General features: G+C 35.2%; 1 protein-coding gene across 1 annotated transcript in view; it reads right to left on the reverse strand.

Moving 5' to 3' along the window:
* Nucleotides 1-5,316: 5,316 nt before the first annotated feature.
* The window catches only part of ANAPC10 (anaphase promoting complex subunit 10), a 143,109-nt gene continuing 127,496 nt past the window's right edge, over nt 5,317-20,929 (reverse strand). Inside the window, exon 5 of the mRNA XM_037830740.1 lies at nt 5,317-5,778. Within this exon, the coding sequence (XP_037686668.1) occupies nt 5,548-5,778 (231 nt within the window). The 3' untranslated portion in view covers nt 5,317-5,547. The remainder of the gene's footprint in view (nt 5,779-20,929) is intronic.

Below are 20,929 nucleotides of genomic sequence, written 5' to 3' on the forward strand. Positions count from 1 at the left end.
TTATCCCAGAGTCTACTTCACAACTTATAATGGTGCTGGTTAATAGGCCCCTTTTCACCTCCAAGGTTTTGCAGTGAGTGTGTGTGTGTGTGTGTGTGTGTGTGTGCATAGTTCATATACATGAAACAAAAAGATATGGGTACACAACTATAGCTCCTCTTCAGTATAGTTTAGTTTACTAAGACTAAACTTTCACTGCACCCTGCCCTACCCTTCTATCCTGAAGTGTATTACTCACGTTAGCACCCTGCTGCACTGCAGCCTGAATATAAACTCAATTCTTCAAAAGTTTGTTCAATTTTCCATGCCAAAAATGCCCTCCCAGTTCATTTCCTTCTACTTAAATCTGTACATTGTTCTGTTACTGGATTGTAAATTTAGGAACACTTCTTCTCCGCTCCTGATGATTCCCAACTGAAAGGAAGCTCAATTCCTTTATCCTGAGCTCCTCTCTACCCCTTTACTTCATCTGTGAGAAGGTAGAGTGACTCATCTGGTTTATAAAGATAGGGAGAATAATTGAAAATATATGGCTGAGCTCCACTCTCCTTCTAGAGAGCTTCCTGTCCCATTCAGTGTAACCAACTATGTTAGTCTCAGGGCCTCATTATTAGAAGCCCAATTTGGTTAAGACTTAAGAACACATCTATCAACCTGTCCTGTAATAGAAAAGAAGGTGATATTTTGGCCTTCATCTTCACTACTTGTTTTATTTCTCAACTTTTACAGGAACCCAGGAATGAGTTGACACAGATTAATTTCTCTCTCTTCCACAAGAGATAGACTACTGACTACACTGGACATTGGTGATGAATTGTCCTTATTAAAATAACACAATACTTATTATCTGTTTCACTCAATACTACCTTGAATTGAGTTTGTGTGAACGTCTGTATCCCTAATCATCAACTAGACTGTAAGTTCTTTCTGCATAGGCAACATGTTTTCTACACATTTGTTATCTCCACAGGACTTAAAGCACTCAATAATAGGTGTTGACTGAAAAAAAAAAAGATGCACTGTTTTCCTCCTGGAAACTATAAAAAATACAACTGATCACAGAGTGGCAGAGTAGTATCTTGTTTATTTGATAGGGATGAGTACTCATACTATCCTGAATACCCCTTTAATACCCTTTAAAAAGATTATCCCCCTTTTTAAGTAAAACTTTACTGCATACTTTCTGGCCTTAGTAAACTCCTTATGTCAAATTGCATTTATCTTTCTTTATGGGCACGTTACTATCATGATCTGTTATTTTATGTAAATAAAGAGGGTCTTAGAATAGGAGCTTTTACTCTGTGGACCGAAATACAGAAAACTTATCCAAGGTGGCCTGAGAGAACAACACTGAGACAAGTTTGGAGCAAAGAAAATAGTGTTTATCATTAAATTCCAAGGGCAAAGAAAGGACAAAAACAAGAAAAGTAGCTACCAGCAGGTAAGGGATTCAGAACTAGAATCAGCAGTAAGGAATGGTTCTAGCATTGTGGTTTCGAACTAAAGTTATATACAGATGCTTTGCACCTATTTCTGTGAGCCAGTGTGGCCATAAGCTTTCCATTGATGCAGTTCAATGATTGCTTTCCACTGATGCAGTTAATGTTCACCATAGGATGGTTCTTCCACTATGCATCCTTTTTCTGATGTTGAGAGCAAATCATGGTTCGCCCCCTGTGGTCACAAAAACAACTCCCCAAACGGTTTTTCTAGACTTTATTCTGAGACTAGCTCTTCTCTTTATACTGGCATTCATCTATAGCTGAAGATCCAGATTTTAACAGATCAGTTCCTGTTATTACTACAGTGTCATCAAAATCCTGATCACTTACCAAAAAGTAAAGTAACCAAAACTCTTAAGCAGAGAGTTCAGCCAGCTGTTTGTTTTTCAACTGTTAGAATTTGTAAGAATCACATGTTAAATGGATGTGGCAAAAGGAAATACAGGGTTGCCTAGATGAAAGGAGGATGATAACAAGCCACCCAGCTACTAAATTATAACTACTTAAGGGTGTTTACCAAAACAAAGGGAAGAGATTAATTTTTTTTTTTAAATCAGCATCTTTTTTTAGGGTGGCATTCAGTAACTAATAGGAGATGCAAGTAACCTATTCTTCGGAAGTTTTTTTTTTTTTTTTTTTTTTAATTTAATTTTTTCATTTTTCCCCCTAAGTCATAAATACAGCCTGTTTAGAACCAAACTTGTCATTTCTTTCTTGATATTCTCAAATGTCAAAGTGGTAATTCAATGTAATTTTTATTCCTCTCCTTCATCTTCCCTTACTCAGTAACCCCAACTACAGAGTCTTTCTTCTCAAAAACTAGCATTTTTGGTTTCACCTCTTTCAATTCATTCTACGCCAATTGCAGGAAAAATGCAGCTGAACCAATGACTTTTAGTTTTTGCTAAGATAAAATTATCCAAACAATATTCTATCATATGGCCTTCTGTAAGTATCTACACTGATTCTGTATTACTTATATAAATTTACCTATATAAATAAATCCAAAGTCATCCAGCTTCCCTTTATGGTTATATTATCTTCTCTTCCTTCTTTACAACCTTTCTTTCGTTATTCTCAGACTTTTTGCTCTAACCAAGCAAATACGCTTGCCTTTTTATGCATACAACCTTCTTCATTCTTACTTTTTACTCTTATATCTACTATTTCAAAACCTATAATCTTTTCATTTTCTACCAATTGGACTCTCTTTCCTGAACAGAAGCTAGCTCAAAAGTCTCTCCTTGAAATGCCTCTACTTCCCTGATTTCAATCAAATATATTTTTGTTCATTCTTTTATTCTAAATCCCTTCAGCTTTATGTAATCTGCCAGTACTATATTAGATTATGAATTTTTAATGTGTTTATTGTTAACTGTTGAAGGCAAGGAATCAGTCTTCATTTCTCTTCCATATTTGCACTATTAAAATCTTTAGCATACAATAGGCTTGCAGTAAATACTCACTGATTTCTTGTACTAACAGAAATACTTCCACATCTTCTATATCATTTTCACAAAATAACCATGTCCAGATCATAGTTGGCTATGAGTTACAGAAATCTCCACCATAGTGATTTTAAATAAGTTTTTATATTTCTAATACATTAAAAAGTCTGGAGGTCCATGGTGCTTCATAGGCCCAGTGGCTTAGGTTTTCTGAGAATTTTTAGGTCATTCACTCATGGTTAAAAAAACATAGTTGTTGTAGCCCTAGCTATCACATTGACATGTGAAGGAGAAAGAAGGGAGAAGAATGGCACTAGCTATATAGGTCCTCCTTTATGGGGAGAAGAAAAGTTCCCCAGAAATCTCCCGCATACTTCTTAAGTCTTGTTGGTTAGAACTGGGTCACATGGCTACCTCCACCTGGGAGGCAAGTATGTCTGGGAAAGTGGGGAAGAGGATTTTCATTAATGTCTTAGGCAAATCATTATTTACTAGGGATGGGAAATATAACTACCATAAAGAACCATAAAATCATTTTCTATGCAAGGAAGAAGGGGGTATGGATATTGGGTAGATAAATTAATAATGTCTGCAATAAACAGCCTCTCTAAAAACATCAACATCTTTCATCTACAAAATGGAAATAATAGCAGATTAAGTGAATAACCAATGTAATCATTTAGCACAGTGCCTGGCAAATAGTAAGCATTCAATAAAAAGTAGCTGTTGCCATTTTGCCTTCAGTTTATGTTGTTTGATTTAGAAGAGAGGGGGAGATGACTTTTTTTTCGTCTTTCTTCATCAATGCTGCCAGACTTGGGAAGAATTGCTAACTTTAGAATCCCTTTTTCAGGATCTGTATTTTATTGTCTACTATATACTATTCACCCCACTATAAGAGCAATTATAAAGACTACCATGTAAAGCAGTAGGAATTTCTAAATTCTGCAAATGTTACAGTGGATGTAAAGCTAAAACAACCCTTTTAACTAGCTGGCATATGAAAAATAGGGAAAGAAAGTAGAAATAGAAAACATACCAATTTTCTCAAATACTCTTCTTAATCCCTCTTGATTCTAGGAGTCTCTTAACAAAATAAGAGACTTAGATAACAGAATGGATAATATAAATACAATTAGTCATCCTTTTTTCTTTTAAGCAAATTTTTTAAAAATCAGTCAATATGTACTAATGTCATTACTAATATGACCTCCTGCACTTTGTATTAGATTTCTGTCTCTCACACTAAGACCCAGCTGTTTATATAATTGCTTTCCTTATCAGCCTAAAGCATCTAAGATAGTGCCTAGTTGATATTTCTATTCTTATTTCCTTGACTCTCCTTTTCTTTTTCTTCAATCCTCTCTTCCTCCATCCCCAGAATCCTACATCTATACTCTGCTTAATTTCATGATCCCAAATAAGTTTTGGGTCCAGACTTTCTGGTGGAAAATGACCCTATAGATTACCACCACATTTCTTTAAAAACAACAAAACTAAAATGACAACAGTAAAACTCCTTCTGGAATACAAAGGAAGAAGAGCAGAATTTTGATAAGTGAAAAAGTAAAACCTCTTTTTTGATAGTATCTAAGTAAATTAGTACTCTGTCAGAATAAAGCAAAACACAATTATTTTACTATTTAATACTTCAGTCTACTCAGCAACGCAAGAACTACTACTGAGCAATCTTTCCCAAACAAGAGCCAATTTGGGGAAGTTTACAGCTAAATAACTAGCCCTCAAAAGAGTAATAAATAGGAAAAAAAAAGTATTCTGAATCAAATCTATTCATTCTAAACCATGGAAAAAAAAACATGTTTAAACTCCTTTAAAATGTTTTTATATATAAACAATGATTTTATATATTCTGGAAATTTCCCAAGAAGTATTATATCCAAAGGAACGCTATAGTGTTAGACACAAATTTGAAGCTAATCCCTCTATAAGCACTGCTAGAATTAGCATAAACAGCAGTTTATGCTGGTAATCTCTGACATAGCATCATTAGAAGATAAATAACCCTATATTTAAAAACATTTCATTGAAGTAAATAAGAGACAATTAATTATTTCCTAATGATATAGTTCTCATCAGACACCTAATATTAAGCTTGTTTTGACAATGTTTTTTATATGGTTCAGTATTAAAAGAATAAATGTCCTCTGGATAGAAAAAACAATAATTTTACCTATTAAAGACTATATTGATAAAACATGATTTTTGTTAACAAACATGCAATAAATCATTACTCTAATGTTTGATCACCATATGGAATAAAAACCTGTAAGTAAAAAATTGTGTAAATATTAACATTTTCAATTTAACTCATTTTCTCTTAATATAGGAAAAAAAGTTATGACGGGCTTTTCAAATCCATTTTTAATCATATAAAATATGTGAGCTTTAACATATGTTAGAAAAATGAAGATAGCATAACCCAAAATGCATTTATTTATTAAAGTTACAATAAAATACTTTTAAATGCATACAAAATAGAAAAATAACTGATGCTTTTTTTTCAATACAGATACCAGATATAGTACTTAATGACAAAATGAAATAGTTATGTTTAATGATTTTTGTTCTGTCTTAAATCACCTTATTGAACGATACATCATGAAATCAATAGTTGTACATCTAGGAAATTTACCAATGGAGCTCTCTTCCACTGGTGTGTATATTTTAATTTGTCTCATGTGGGTGTCTCTTCCATTTTGGTGATTGGCTAGAACAGCAATCTGTATCATGAATGTGCGAGTTGGCTTCTTATGATTATCAGTTAAAGGAACATGAATCCAGCCACTTGGTTCCACCAATTCAAGTTGCTGCCAAGAAAAAAAAAGTCAGATTATGCTTTCACTCAATGAATATAATTCATAATAATTAAGACATTATAAATTGACTGATAATTAACATTGTCCTCACTGAAACAATGACAGTATGATAATAAACACTACCAGTTATTGGGTATTTTTACCATGGTCTACTTCTACAGTGGCTTAGCCCTGTGCAAGTATCATCTTAGTAGACAAAATAAAAATTGATGTGTACAGTTTCAGGGTTTACAGAAACTTGTACAACTTATATGACATTTGACAGCACATGCCTCCACAGCCTCTAAAAATATGTGAAACATTTTTTCATAGATTAAAAATTATATATCATTTAAATAGCACATTTATACGGTTGTTTTCTTACACATGTAAAAGCATCCCACATGGAAAAGAACAGTGAAATCTGCTACTGCTGCTCAGAAAAAAGAACACATATTTCTGGTTTTCTGTATTCAGAAACACAAAATGCTATTAAGTAAAGAGTACTAGCTTTCAATTCAACAGAAGGGTTTAAATGTCAGCTCTACATCTTATGAACTATCTGAGTTTGAAGTATATCATCTATAAAAATGAGAATACTATCACCCACCTCATAGGGATCTTAGATTAAATAAGAGAATGTATAATAAAGAAGTAAGCACAATGACTGACATATAACAAATATTCAATTAATTTTTTAAAACAAAAGTTATACAAGTTGACTGTCTAAATAACCAAAGCACTTTAAACAGTAATACACTTTATAGAGTTTTACTATTCCTTGAAAATGGCACATCCTTAATTTTAAATGAGATTATGCCAATCTTTTAAGGGAATCTTTGATTCTTTGGGAAAACCTATGTATTAATTAGTCATTTTTCTCCAGAATGTAATTAGTCCCTGGAAATAGATCAGAACCCTTGGAAGAAACATTAACCCTTTCAGGTCGGGAAGGAATAAAATGTTAAAATATGCTACAGTATACTATATAGTGATCTAAAAGGTTGTGCTGCTATCAAAATATCTAACATAACCAGATTGTAACTACATAGGTTCTAAGGTTTTATGGAAAACATTTTTTAATTCAATTTTATTGAGACATATTGCCAAACCATACAATCATCCAGTGTACAATCAATTGCCCACAGTACAATCATATAGTTGTGTATTCATCACCACAATCAATCTCCGAACATTTTCATTACCACACACAAAAAATAAGAATAAAAATTAAAGTAAAAAAGAACACACAGAACATTCAATCCCCCCTCCCTCCCAATTATTCATTTACTTTTTGTCACCATTTTTCTCCTCATCTGACCATACACTGCATAAAGGGAATGTGAGCCACAAGGTTTTCACGCTCACACAGTCACACTGTGTAAGCTGCATAGTTATACAATCCTCTTCAAGAATCAAGGCTACTTGGGTCGCAGTTCAACAGTTTCAGGTATTCCCCTCCAGCCATTCCAATACACTAAAAACTAAAAAGGGACATCTATAGAGTGTACAAGAACACCTCTAGAATGTCCCCTCAACTCCATCCAAAACCCCCAGCCACGGAAACTTTATTTTGTTTCATTTCTCTTCTCTCTTTTGGTCAAGAAGGCTTTCTCAATCCCACAAAGTTGGGACCAGGCTCATCCCCGGGAGTCATGTCCCACATGGCCAGGGAGATTTACACCCTGGGAGTCATGTCCCACAGCGGGGAGGGCAGTGAACCCACCTGCAGAGATGGCCCAGAGAGACAGGCCACATCTGTGCAACAAAAGAGGTTCTCTGGGGGTTACACCCAGGCACAATTATAAGTAAGCTTAGCCTCTCCTTTGCAGAAGCAAGTTTCACAAGGGCAAGCCCCAAGATCGAGGGTTCAGCCTTCTAAATTGGCAGTCCCCGATGCTTGTGAGAAAATCAGTAATTCACCAGGTGGGGAAATTTAATATCCCCACATTTCCCCCCAGTCCCTCAAGGAGGCCCTGAAAATACATTTTTATTCTCTGCCCAAATTACTCTGGAATGTATCAGGGCCTCACAATAATCTATACAAACCAGCCAGATTTCACTCCCTATTCAAACTTTCATGTAATGATGGTGTTTGAATAAACTGACCACACAGGTTAAATTATATAGTGTGCTACAAAAAAATGTAGACTTTGCACCTAATAAACATCTCTTCCTTTGGTCTCACACAGAAGTTGAAGTCCTATAACACTGTCAATATCGTCCTTTATCCTTTAGTCTAATCCACCTTAGTTCCAACCAAGTCCATTTCGTTCATATCTCCAACTGAAGTCTGATCTCCCTATCAGACTCTTCAACTTTTGCTGTATGGGGTAATGCTGACACCCATAGATGCCAGACTCTGGCTCTGAGTCTCAGGTGTCACACAGATACCCAAAGTTCCAGGAACCGACCAGGTTATACACAAAGAGCTCAGCATCTTAGAATGTAGCAATAACCATTACAACTCAGGAACTTCTTTAAGAGCTTACAATCTAGGAACCTTTACAATAAGCCTTCCCCTGATAACCTATGATCTCAGATTCAATTCTCAGAGTTTGCACATTAGTCCATATTAGTAAGGCATTATAATGTTTGTCTTTTCATTTATGGGCTATTTCACTCAACATACTGTCCTCAATGTCCATTCACCAAGTTGCATACCTCAGAAATCCATTCCTTCTTGTAGCAGCTCAATATTGCATTTATGTATACACCACAGTTCACCATTCTGTTCATCAGTTGATGAACCCTTAGGCACATCCACTGCAAACTGTCAATACTGCCACCATAACCCCACTGTGCAAATTTCCATTCGTGCCCCTGTTTTCAGTTCTTCCAAGTATATACCCAGTAACAGGGTTGCAGCACCATATGACAACCCCATGCTTAGCTTCCTGTGGAACCACCACACTGCCCTCCAGATGGGCTGCACCATTCTACTTCCCCACCAACAGTGATTAGGTACATCCCTCTCTCCATATTTTCTCCAGCACTTGTATCCCTATGTTTATTTTTTAGACAGTTTCATTCACACACCATACATTCCCTCCTAAGTAAACAATCAATGGTTCCCCGTATAATCACATAGTTATGCATTCACTATCACTATCTATATGAGGATATTTTCCATTTCTTCCAAAAAGAAACAAGAAAAAAAGAAAAAGAAAGAAAAAAATGACGACCAAAAAAAAAAAATTAAAATAAACTACAATAAAAAGGTCAGATAACAATACCAATGCCAAGAATCCCTTACTGCTCCCTTATATTCCCCTCTTATAGACATTTAGCTTCAGTAAATTGCCTTTGTTACAATTAATGGAAGCATATTACAAGGTTACCATCAACTATAGATCCTAGTTTGCTTTTTTTTTTTGCCAGTACAATCTGTTCTGGTTTGCTAGAGGGTGCCGTTAATGCAAAATACCAGAAATAGATTGGCTTTTATAAAGGAGATTGATTCAGGTACAAATTTAAAGTTCTAAGGTCATAAAGGTGACCAAGCTAAGGCATCAACAAGAGGATACCTTCACTGAAGAATGGCTGATGGCATCTGGAACACCTCTGCCAGCTGGGAAGGCACGTGGCTGGCATCTGCTGGTCCTTAGCTCCTGGGTAGTGTCTCAAAATGGCTTTCTCCAAAATGTCTCTCTCAGCTTCTCCCTCTCAGCTCCTGTGCATCCTTGCTTTATTCTCCCACGGAATTCCTCTCTAACGTCTTTCTGTCCACATCTCCAAACGTCTCCAACTGTCAGCATCAGTGTCAGCTTCTCTCCAAAAACATCTCTCTCAGCTTCTCTTGGGGTGTTTTGTCTTCTCTGCTCTCTGTGTGAGCTCTCTTTAAAGGACTCCAGTGATCTAATTAAGACCCACCTTGAATGGGCGGGGCCACACTTTCATGGAAATAATACAATCAGAGTTCTCACCCACAGATGAGTGGGTCACATCTCCATGGAAACATTCAATCAAAATGTCATGCCCTAATCAAAAAGATTAATAAGTCTGCAAGCACAAGACTGCATTAAAGAACATGGCTTTTCTTGAGACGTAATATATCCAAACTGGCACACCATCCCATTCCAACACTTTGCGAAGCTGACATTCATTTGTTGTCCCTCATGTAAAAACATTCTTATATTTGTACATTTAATCACAATCATTGACCACTCTAGGTTTCACTAAGTTATACTGTCCCAGTTTTTATCTTCTATCTTTCCTTCTGGTGTCCTACATGTCCCTAACCTTCCTCTTTCAAATGTACTCACACAGTCATCTTTGTTCACTATACTTACAATATTGTGCTACCATCACACAGTATTGTGCTGTCCATTTCTGGATTATATAATCAATCCTGTTGAACAGTCTGTATTCCTTCAGAATCAAATGCCCAATCTCTACCTTCTTTCTATCTCCTGGTATCTTCATTTCTATACTCTTCTCCAAACCTCTCTCTCCTGTCCTTTCCTATCTGCCTGTAGCACTCCCTTTAGTATTTTTGTAGCGATGTCTCCTATTCATGAACTCTCTCAGTGTCTGTTTATCTGTAAATATTTTAAACTCTCCCTCATTTTTGAAGGACTGTTTTCCCAGATACAGGATCCTTGGGTGGCAGTTTTTCTCTTTTGGAATCTTGAATATATCATACCTCTTGCCTTCTTGCCTTCAGGGTTTCTACTGAGAAATCAGCACTTAGTCTTATTGAACTTCCCTTGTATGTGATGGAGTGCTTTTCTCTTGCTGCTTTCAGAATTCTCTCTATCTTTGACAGCTGACAATCTGCATAGTAACTGTCTTGGAGTAGGTCTATTTGGATCAGTTCTATTTGGGGTATGCTGTGCTTCTTGGACCTGTAATTTTATGTCTTTCATAAAAGTTGGGAAATTTTCATTCATTATTTCCTCTATTATGCTTTCTGTGCCTTTTCCCTTCTCTTCTCCTTCTGGGACACCTATAACATGTACATTCGTGCGCTTCATGTTGTTCTTCAGATACCTGAACCTCTGCTCATATTTTTCCATTCTTTTCCCTATCTCTTCATTTGAGTTTAGGATTTCAGATGTCCTGTCCTCTAGTTCACTAATCCTTTCTTCTGCCTCTCCAAGACTGCTGTTGTATGTCTCCATTGTATTTTTCATCTCTTCTATTGTGCCTTTCATTCCCATAAGTTCTGCCATTTCCTTTTTCAAGCTTACAAATTCTTCCTTATGGTCACCCAGTGTCTTCTTTATATCCTTCATCTCTTTTATTATTTTCTTTCAACTCATTGATTTGAATAGAAGATTTGTTTGAACATCTTTGGTTGTTTCAACTCTTGAATCTCAGTTGAGATGTTAGTTTGTTCCTTTGACTGGGCCATATCTTCATGTTTCCTGGTGTGGCTCATGATTTTTTGCTGTCCAGGCATCTGACTTTCTTGATTAGTTTATTCTGGAGGCTGTTTTCTCTCTTTTCCCTTGGGTTCTCTTGTTGGTTTTCTTTGATCACTATCTTTTCTTTGTTTCTCTTGCTGGCCAGTTGTCAGTCTGGTTCTGCCTCCCAGTCTTCCCCCCAAAACCAGGCACCCACCATGCCCTGCCACAGGGGTGGGAGATAGGCACTGGGCACCTCAGCAAATTCACTGTGTGTGGTAATATAGATCTGCCTGCTTCCAGTGGTGCTCTGTTTTCCACTGGCCTGCAAGACCTGGGATTTAGAACCCTGCTTTAACAGTTGGGTTGTCCATATTTCTCAGTCATAACAGGACTGGGTTTCTGTGCAGGGAGTGTAGACCAGCTCCTGTGTTCCTAAGAAAGGATCTGGAGCATCTTTTTGAAAGTGTTTCAATTCCCGTGCACTTTCCAGACTGTCCAGCAGACGGCGCTGTTTGGTAACGTAACTGTACTCAGAAATTGCCTCTGAGCTGTGTTTACACAGATGAGCTGAAACTGTGGGATTCCTATGCCCTCACTTTGCTGGCCAAAATCTGGCTCCATGTGGGGCTACAACTGTGGCAGAATACTCCCTCAACTGACCCAATACTCCAGCCATACCCAAGGCAAGGAAACGGCTGCTGGCTGCTGCTTCCCTCAAGGGTGGGGGAAGGGCTTTCAGACCCAGAGATTGAAACTCAGTCTCTGTTCACATTTTCTCAGTCTCTTTGTCCCTCACTGACCTCACGATTTTTTGCTGAGTATCTGACTTTCTGGATTAGTTTATTCTGGAAGTTGTGGGGGTATGTCTCACTGCTGTGAGAGATTTTTAAATCTGTGTCCTTGGTGGGAGGGGTCTCCTCTGCTGATTCTGTGCCTTTCCCACGCTGAGACCAAGTGAGAGGGTGGGTAGAGGACTGGCTGGTCTGGGACAGAAGATTCCCACCTGATATTTCTTCTCTTTCTTCAATTTGGCATTTGCAGAGTCCGTCTCCAGTCTATATACTCCTCAAGAATTTCAAACAATTCAGAATTGTCCTTTTTTGTTGTTGAATCTCTGAAGAGAAGTTTTCAGTACCTGTTTATGTCGCCATGTTGATGATGTCACACCAGAAAACATTTTTTTAACATTAAATAATAAATGAGTAAAATTCCACACAAAAGAAAAATACATTCTTACTTTAAAAAGAGAATAATTCCAAGCAACAAATGTCCTAACACAGCTGCCAGATAAAGAATGTGATTATACAAAACAGTAAAGTAACAAAGATGCTCATAGAAACATGAACCTTTCAACTTCCATAATGTGTAGGCAATTTCTCATTTAAGAACATAGCACCTTGAAGTAGTTCTATATCCTATGAGAGATATAGAACTCTCTCATCTATAATAAGTGGTATATACTTACATAAACTCACTTCCTTTTATAAGGAAGAATTAGACATGTATAAATATATACAGCCAATGGAAGACTGTGCTTATACAAGCAGGAAAAGCTAAATTAAGCCCCCAGTTTAATCACAGAATATACAGTTTTTAATCCATTTTATTTCAAAACACCATGCCTAATACATCCAAATTCATATAAATAAACCAGATTTTATATAAATTACAAGAATACTAATGGAAGAAAATCAGTCACTAAACAGTATCTTGCAAAGCATTTCCCCCCCATCCTCCTTGGAAAATAATAAGCAGTTTTACTACTCTGGATGATGATCTAAAGCTTACATCTCTATTTTTTAATATTTTTCAATAAGGAATGCTGTGTAAACACCAGATAAATTCATTTTTATTTTAATCAAGAGTCCAAACTGCCATTTCTTAGTAAGTGAAGGAAAATCACAAGTCAAAAGGTAAACCTAAAAATCTAAAAAACCTCCTAAAGTTATGAAGGCAGGCATTTTTATAAGATAAATATTGGTTTTTAAATTCTCTTACTTACTGAACACATATGTACCAGCAAATACAGGTTTATCTTACCAACATAGTTAAATGGAAATGAGTGTCAAAGAATTTAAATTTGGATTCCATGAGTTACTCTAGGAAAATAATTTAGTGAGTACTCACTGTATCTTCTTTTCTCTTCCATTCCTATCCTATCCATTTCCCCTCCTTTTACTCTTCTCTCCTCTCTTCCCTTTCCCTCTTTTTCATCTTTATTCCTTTCCATCTCTTTTTTTCTTAATTTTCTTTTTCATTCATTCATTTTTTTTTTTTTTTTAAATAGGGAAGGAGAGTGGGGAGACAAGGAATTAGAGAAAGGCCAAGAGAAAAAGAACCAAAAATTTTTAACAAGTTAGTTATTTTGGGGATTGAATGCTTTCCTCCTTTGTAACTAAAAAAAAAAAAAAAAGAAAAAAAAAAAAGAAAAGAAAAAGTAAGAATGAATAGATTTCTACTTTTCATGGTATTTTTAGTCAGTGGCTTTTTATAAGACTTCCATCCACACTAAAATGAATGAGTTAAAATGAATAAGTCAGAGATCAGATGCATCCGTTTTCTATCAATAGAAACTTTTATTTGTTCAGGCAACAAATATTTATTGAGTATTTAAAATGTTCAAGGTATTGTTCTAGATATAGTAAAGCATTCAAAAATGAATAATACCTTGCTCCTAACCTTAAAAAAAAAAAGCTTAGAGGTAGACAAACAACCTCTTTGGCTTCAATTTCCTCATAAAATAAAGGGTTTAGATAATGATATCATCCAATGTCCCTTCCAGCTCAGGCATTCAATGATTCTAATTACAAGAATATGTGCTAGGCCAAATAATGGTGATCCCCAAAGACATCTGTCCACATACAATTCTCCAAAAACAGTGGGTATGTTACCTTATGTGGCAAAAATGGGTTGTGCACATGGGATTAATAAGATCTTGAACTGGGAAGATTATCCTGGATTATTTGGGTAGGGTGAATGTAATCCCAGGGGTCCTTATGAGAGGCAGACAGGAGAGACAGAGAGAGAGAGAAAGATGTGATGATGGAAGCAGAGGTCAAAATGCTGTCGCCCCAAGCCAAAGAAAATGGGCAGCCTCTGGAAGCTAAAGAAGACATGCAATGGATTCTTCCCTACAGAAAGGAACACAGACAGCTTGCTTGCACCTTGATTTTAGCCTATAAAACCCATTTCAGATTTCTGCCTTCCAGAACTGTAAGATAATGAATTTGTGTTGTTTTAAGCCACTATGTGTGTGGTAATTTGTTATAGTAGCAATAGAAAGCTAATATAATAGATATACATTGGAATTTAGAGAAGACATAAAGCACTTCTCTTTGAAATAATCTTTTCTATAGGTAAAAGTACTATAAAGAATCTCACTGATGAATAAAAAGTAAAACTAAGATTTATAAATTCAACTCACTAGTATCAGAATGTTTTTGACAAATTTAACCATTATTTCTGACAGACTCAACGTTATTTTCAGAGTATATTTAAAATACTCCAGTTTGCTGAAAATTTTAAGATTTTGTGGCATTATGCTTCGGCACGATATATATATAATTATAAATATAGAAAATTATTAAGTAAATACTATTAATAAACCATTTCTTCAGATGATCTCATAAAATTAACTAATCTCTATCACTAAATACACTAACAAAAATGTACAGCTGTTAACATCTAGCAAATAGTTTCACAATCAATTATACTGCCTGGAAGTTGTAAATACCTGTTTATGTATCTACTTTAGAGCTACTGTACCAAGGTTAAAATTCCCAAAATCATCTCTAAAAAGCTATTACTCCGATATTACCATATTTTAAGCTATTTCCTGGATTAAAAAAAAATACAAGTACACACAGTATATACAATTTTTATTTTTTGTAGCTAAAAACAGTTTAAACATTTGATAAAAAGGTTAAAATATTTTGAACAAAACTATATAATTATATATATATATATAATTATATAGTTTTATATATATATATATATATATTTAATTTGAAAGAGACAAGTAGTGAAAGGTAAAATTTCACCCATTTAACTTTCCTTTTCCCCCTTTCTGATTTGGACCTTAATAAATCAAATTTTCATCACCATTAAAATATACTTTTTTCCCATATTCTTTCCTGTTCTTTCTACCATCTCCCTTTTGGCCTCTTTTTTCCACATATTCATTCATTTAACAGATATATTTTCAGTGTCTACTATGTGCCAAAGATTCTGATAGATACAGCACAGGAGTAGGTATACTTTTTCTGTAAAACAGGGCCAGATAGTAGATATTTTGGGTTTTGTGGGTCTTGTGGTCTCTGTCTTCACTGCTCAACTCAGCCTTTGCACAGCAAAAGCAGCCATAAACAATATGTAAATGAATAGATGTGGCTGTATTCCAATAATATTTTTTTTTACAAAACCAGGCCACAGGTTGGATTTCGCCCAAGTACTGTAGTTTGCTGACCTCTGTTATACAGGGTAATTATCAATGGAGCCTACCCTCAGAAAGGTGACATAACTTCATAAAATAGATAAGTTATATCTGTCAGAGTTCAGTCAAGAGACAGAAACCATATGAGTTATTTTAAGAAATAATCTACCATGTAGAAATCTAATTGTTAACTAGATAAAAGAAGGGACCAAAGAGAACACAAAGATACCATGGGGGGAACTGTGCAAGAAGTATAATCCCAAGGCTGGGGAAACAAAGAGACTAAAATTATTAAAGCTGAGAAGCCTGGAAAAGGAGTCCTGTGCAATTGAAATGCATATCTCTGCAAAAGGTGTTTTGTTGGTCAGGTGCTGGTGACTCTGAAGGAAGAACATTTTGGAGCTGTTATATCAATCTCTGAGAAGGCGGAGCCAATTGGCTGGTGCTGGTATTGCTAATGGGGAGATTTATGAGGTTGGTACTGCAAGTGTAGAAAAATTGTAAACTAGTATTGCAATGGGAAGGAACTGAGGCAACCTGGGTGAAGAACTGTTGCTAGGATGATGATCATGGGAAGCAAACATGATGCAAACAGAAAGAAGCAAATCCCTTTTTCCTCCTCCTGCCTTGTAGTCTCCCCCTAGTGTCCCCTCCTGTACAAGCCAAGCAGATAATGCAGATTCCACACATGCATTCATTTATCAAATCTTTCTTGAAAAACTACTATGTACCAATGTTCTAGGGACTGAAATTACAGTGGTGAATAAGACAGACAAGAGGTACAAAGAGATACAATTTAAGACTAATAATAAGACATCAAGAAAGAAGTCATAACAAAAATACCAACAGTGAGGAAGAAACCAAAAAGGATATAACCAAAAAGAATAAATTTATATGACTATAAAATAAAATGCAAATGTCAATAATACTTCCTTAAAAAGAATAATGATAACAATAACAGGAGCAAGCCCTTAAATAGCCTATTTTATGTGTCAGATATTATTCTAAGTGAATGAAGTACATCAATGTAGTTAATCCTAGCAATAGCTCTGTGAGGCAGGTACTATCATTATGTTGATGTTACAAATGAGACAACTGAGCCACAGAAAGGCTAAGTAACTTTGTCTTGGTCACACAGCTGATAAGTGGCAGAGTTGTGATTCAAACAGGCAGTCTGGTTCCAAAATCTATGCTCTTAAACACATAATATAATGAGCTCTGCATAATGTAAAGACAGTAATTCTGTGATAATTTTATCTGAAACTCTGTCTTATACATATAAACAAGCAAATATGGACAAAAGAAAATAAGGTCACTAATCTCCTAATCAACAATGCAAGTCCTTTTATGTCATACACGTAACTATACATGTACACATATGACATAAAATAAAGCACAAATGGGAACTAAAATAGCTAAATCCAAATATGATGCCAATTTCAAAATCTCTAGAGAGGAAAAGGACAAAAATTATATACAGAGTAAAAGAAACTGGATCTTCATATGCAAAAGAATGAAAAGACAAAGCCCTACATCATACCATTAAAAAACAAAACAAAACAAAACAAAACAAAAAAACCTCAAAATGGATCAAAGACCTAAATATAAGAACCAAAACTATGAAATTCTTAGAAGAAAACATAGGGAAGCATCTTCAGGGACCTGCTGATAGGCAATGGTTTCTTAGAATTTATACCAAAAGTGCAAACAACAAAAGAAGAAATAAATAAAGGGAACGTCATCAAAATTAAAAGCTTTTGTACATCAAAGTTCTTCATCATGAAAGTAAAATGACAACCTACAGATGGGAGAAAATAGTTAGAAACTACATAACCAATAAGGGTTTAATATCCAGAATGTATAAGGAAATCCTACAACTCAACAACAGAAAAACAAATACCCCAATTTAAAAATGGGCAAAAGACTTGAATAGACCTTTCTCCAAAGAAGATATATAAATGGGCAAAAAGTACATGAAAAGATACTCATCATTAGCCATTGGGAAGTGCAAATCAAAATCACAATGAGATACCATTTCACACCCTCTATAACGGCTATTATTTTAAAAATTGAAAATAACAAGTGTCTAAGAAGATGTAGAGATATAGGAACAGCTTGTTCATGTTTCATGGAAATATGTAAAATGGTGCAGTGGCTGTGGAAAAGTTTAGCATTTCCTCAGAAAGTTAAGTACAGAATTACCCTGTGACCCAGCAATTCCACTTCTAGATATATACCCAAAATAACTTAAAGCAGGGACTTGAACAGATATTTGCATACCGATGTTCATAGCGTTTTATTTACAAATGCCAAAAGATGGAAGCAACCCATGTGTCCATCAATAGATGAATGGATAAAATAAAATATGGTATATACATTCAATGGAATATTATTCAGCCATAAAAAAGAACAAAGTTCTGATACATGGGACAACATGGATTAACTTTGAAGAAATCAGGTTGTGTGAAACAAACCAGACACAAAAGGATAAATATTGCATGATCGCAACTGATATGAAATAATTAGAAAAAGCAAATTCATAGCATCAGAACCTAGGTAACAGGTCAAAAGGAGCCAAAGTTAGGGTGGGGAATAGGGAGTCAATGCTTAATTACTGTAGAGTTCCTGCTTGTGGTGATGGAAAAGTTTTGGTAATAGATGGTGGTGATGGTAGCACAACAATGTGAATGTAATTAATACCACTGAATTAGATATTTGAATGTAGTTAAAAGGGGAAACTTTAGGTTATATATATGTTGCTGGAAGAAAATTTCTAAAAACAAACAAACATAGGGCTGTACAACAGAAACAATGAACTCTAATATAAACAATGGACTATAGGTTAATAGTACAATTATAACATTGTTTCATCAATTGTAACAAAAGTACTACACTAATGCAAAATGTTAACACTAAGGAAAGCTGTGTGAGTGAGGGAAGATATATAAGAACTCTGTATTTTCTACACGATTGTCCTGTAAACCTACAACTTTCTAATTAAAAAAAAGTAAAAACAAACCAAACAAATAAACAAAATAAAATCAGCATTATTGTCAACCCAAAGCCTACCACATCACTTCTGAACAGGAGCAACCACTTTTCCCATCACTCAATATTCCTTCCCTGATATCAGCTGCTATGGTGGTGAAACCTACAATGGTGGTAAGTGTGTGTAAGTATAGTTCTATCAGAGTATCTCTACAAGGTATCTCTCAGACTGGCTCCTGGGTCTTCTGCCTCATATTAGCAACCTTTAAGTCACTACCTCTACTCTGGCTATGACATATTTAAGGGGAGCTATACCCCTCCTAGGATACATTGATTAAAAGTATTAACTCCAGCAGAAATAAGGCTTACATTAAGAAAACTTAAGTCATTTGTCAAACATTAAATGCAAAGTTGATGAAATCTGTTTTTATGCCCTTTCCTATTACTAATCACATTTCCCTGGAAAATAAATGAGAGAAAGAACAACTACTTGGTAGCTGCTTCAAGAAAGTTCTTCTCTTCTCCTTATTCTCACTATTTTCTCCTCCTTCACTAAACATAGCTAACATTCAATGAAATGCTATAGAATCCCAATATGAGAACTATCAATACATGAAGCAGCTGATTCTGGATTCAACCATCCATCCACTCAGGAATGAATAGAATTACTTAACAGCAATGGTGCCCCAGTTCCAGAGGGAAAAAAAAAGGCTAATATGATTCAGAAGAAACTTCAATAATTCTGAGTTAAAAGGAAAGATCACAAAAGCAGTTTAACAAGACAGAAGCCCACTCAAAGATCTTCCTAAGGAAAGCAAGTGTTGTGCTTGTCTGTTTGTTTTTTGCCTTGGTGAAGACAACCACATAAGAAGGTGATTTTGAGATCAAAACCAGTCACCCAACCACAGACGGTCAAGTCATTTATTTTAGATTAGCAGGTCAGAAAAAGTTTCTATGCAGAGAAACTGCTACAGAAGGAGTTCCTGGAGAGATAAGATTATAAAGAAGCATAACAAGAGAAGAACTAGATAGGGTGTTCTCTTAATCTACGTGAACCATTCTTAATAAATTTGAAATCAATGTCAATTCCAACAATAATTCCATCAAAAACCCAAACTGGTAAAGAAATGATGAGAAGAAATTTCAGAAAATCTTTGGATAAAAAATACTTTCCAAGTTAACTAGATTTAACTATCATTAAAAAGAAAACCTGTAAATATAAGTCCATACATATAATACAGTGGGAAGGACTCCAGTGAACAAACCAGACCCCTAGTTGAAAGCCCTGAGTGGCTATGCCCTAGCAGTGTTAAAGAACAGAGGTAGCCGGAACCTTACCAAACTGCAACACAGCCTCAGTTCAACTCAGGGGCTAAGAGGAGTATGCCTCCCAATCTATCAGCCTAGCAGAGGAAAAAGTAGGCTCTCCTAGAGAAAGAAAACATGATCTTGAGCAGATCCAACAGAAATATAATATGAGCCACAAATATGAACCACATATGTTATCTTACATTTTCCAGTAGCCACATGAATAAAGTAAAAAGAAACAGGTGAAATTAATTTGAAAAATGTAATTTAACTCAATATATCCAAAATATCACTTCAACATGTGATCAATATAAAAATTATTAATGAGCTATTTCACATTCTTTTTATGTTGTACTAAATCTTCAAAATCCAGTGTGCATTTACACTTAACACAACTCAATTCAGACTAGCCGTATTTCAAATGATCCAAAGCTACATACAGCAATGATAGGGGCTATCATATTGAACAGCACAGATCTAGAGCTGCCATAATTGTTTTATTCCAATGTCTGGCAGTCAATCAAAAGTAACTATAATTAACATGGTAAAGAAACAGAGACAAAGGCAAGGAAATAAATGAAAAGACAAAGAACTGCATGTCAGAATTGGAATCATTTTAAAAAATGGAACTTCTAGAGCTTAAAACACATTTGCAATTAAGAATTCAACAGATTGGTTTAACCACAGATTATATGTATCAGAACAAAAAATAGACAAATTCCTTGAAAAATACAATTTATCAATGCTAGCAAAAAAAAAAGATATAGAAACATTATAGACCAATATTTCTATGAGCACAAATGAAAAAATCTAGAACAAAAATTAGCAAGCGAAATCCAGCAATATATAAAAAGGATAATACATTATAGCCAAAAGGGGTTTATTCTAGGTATGCAAGAAGTAATTAACATTTAAAAATTTAATCAATGTAATTAACTTCATTAATAGGAAAAAAGGGGGAAAATCATCTGATTATCTTGATAGATGAAGGAAAAGTATCTGATAAAATTCAATAAGCATTTATGATTTAAAAACTCTTAGCCAATTAGGAACAGAATGAAACTTTAATCTGATAAACAATATC

Source organism: Choloepus didactylus, chromosome 3 (assembly GCF_015220235.1).
Source record: "Choloepus didactylus isolate mChoDid1 chromosome 3, mChoDid1.pri, whole genome shotgun sequence".
Classification (NCBI taxonomy): Eukaryota; Metazoa; Chordata; class Mammalia; order Pilosa; family Megalonychidae; genus Choloepus; species Choloepus didactylus.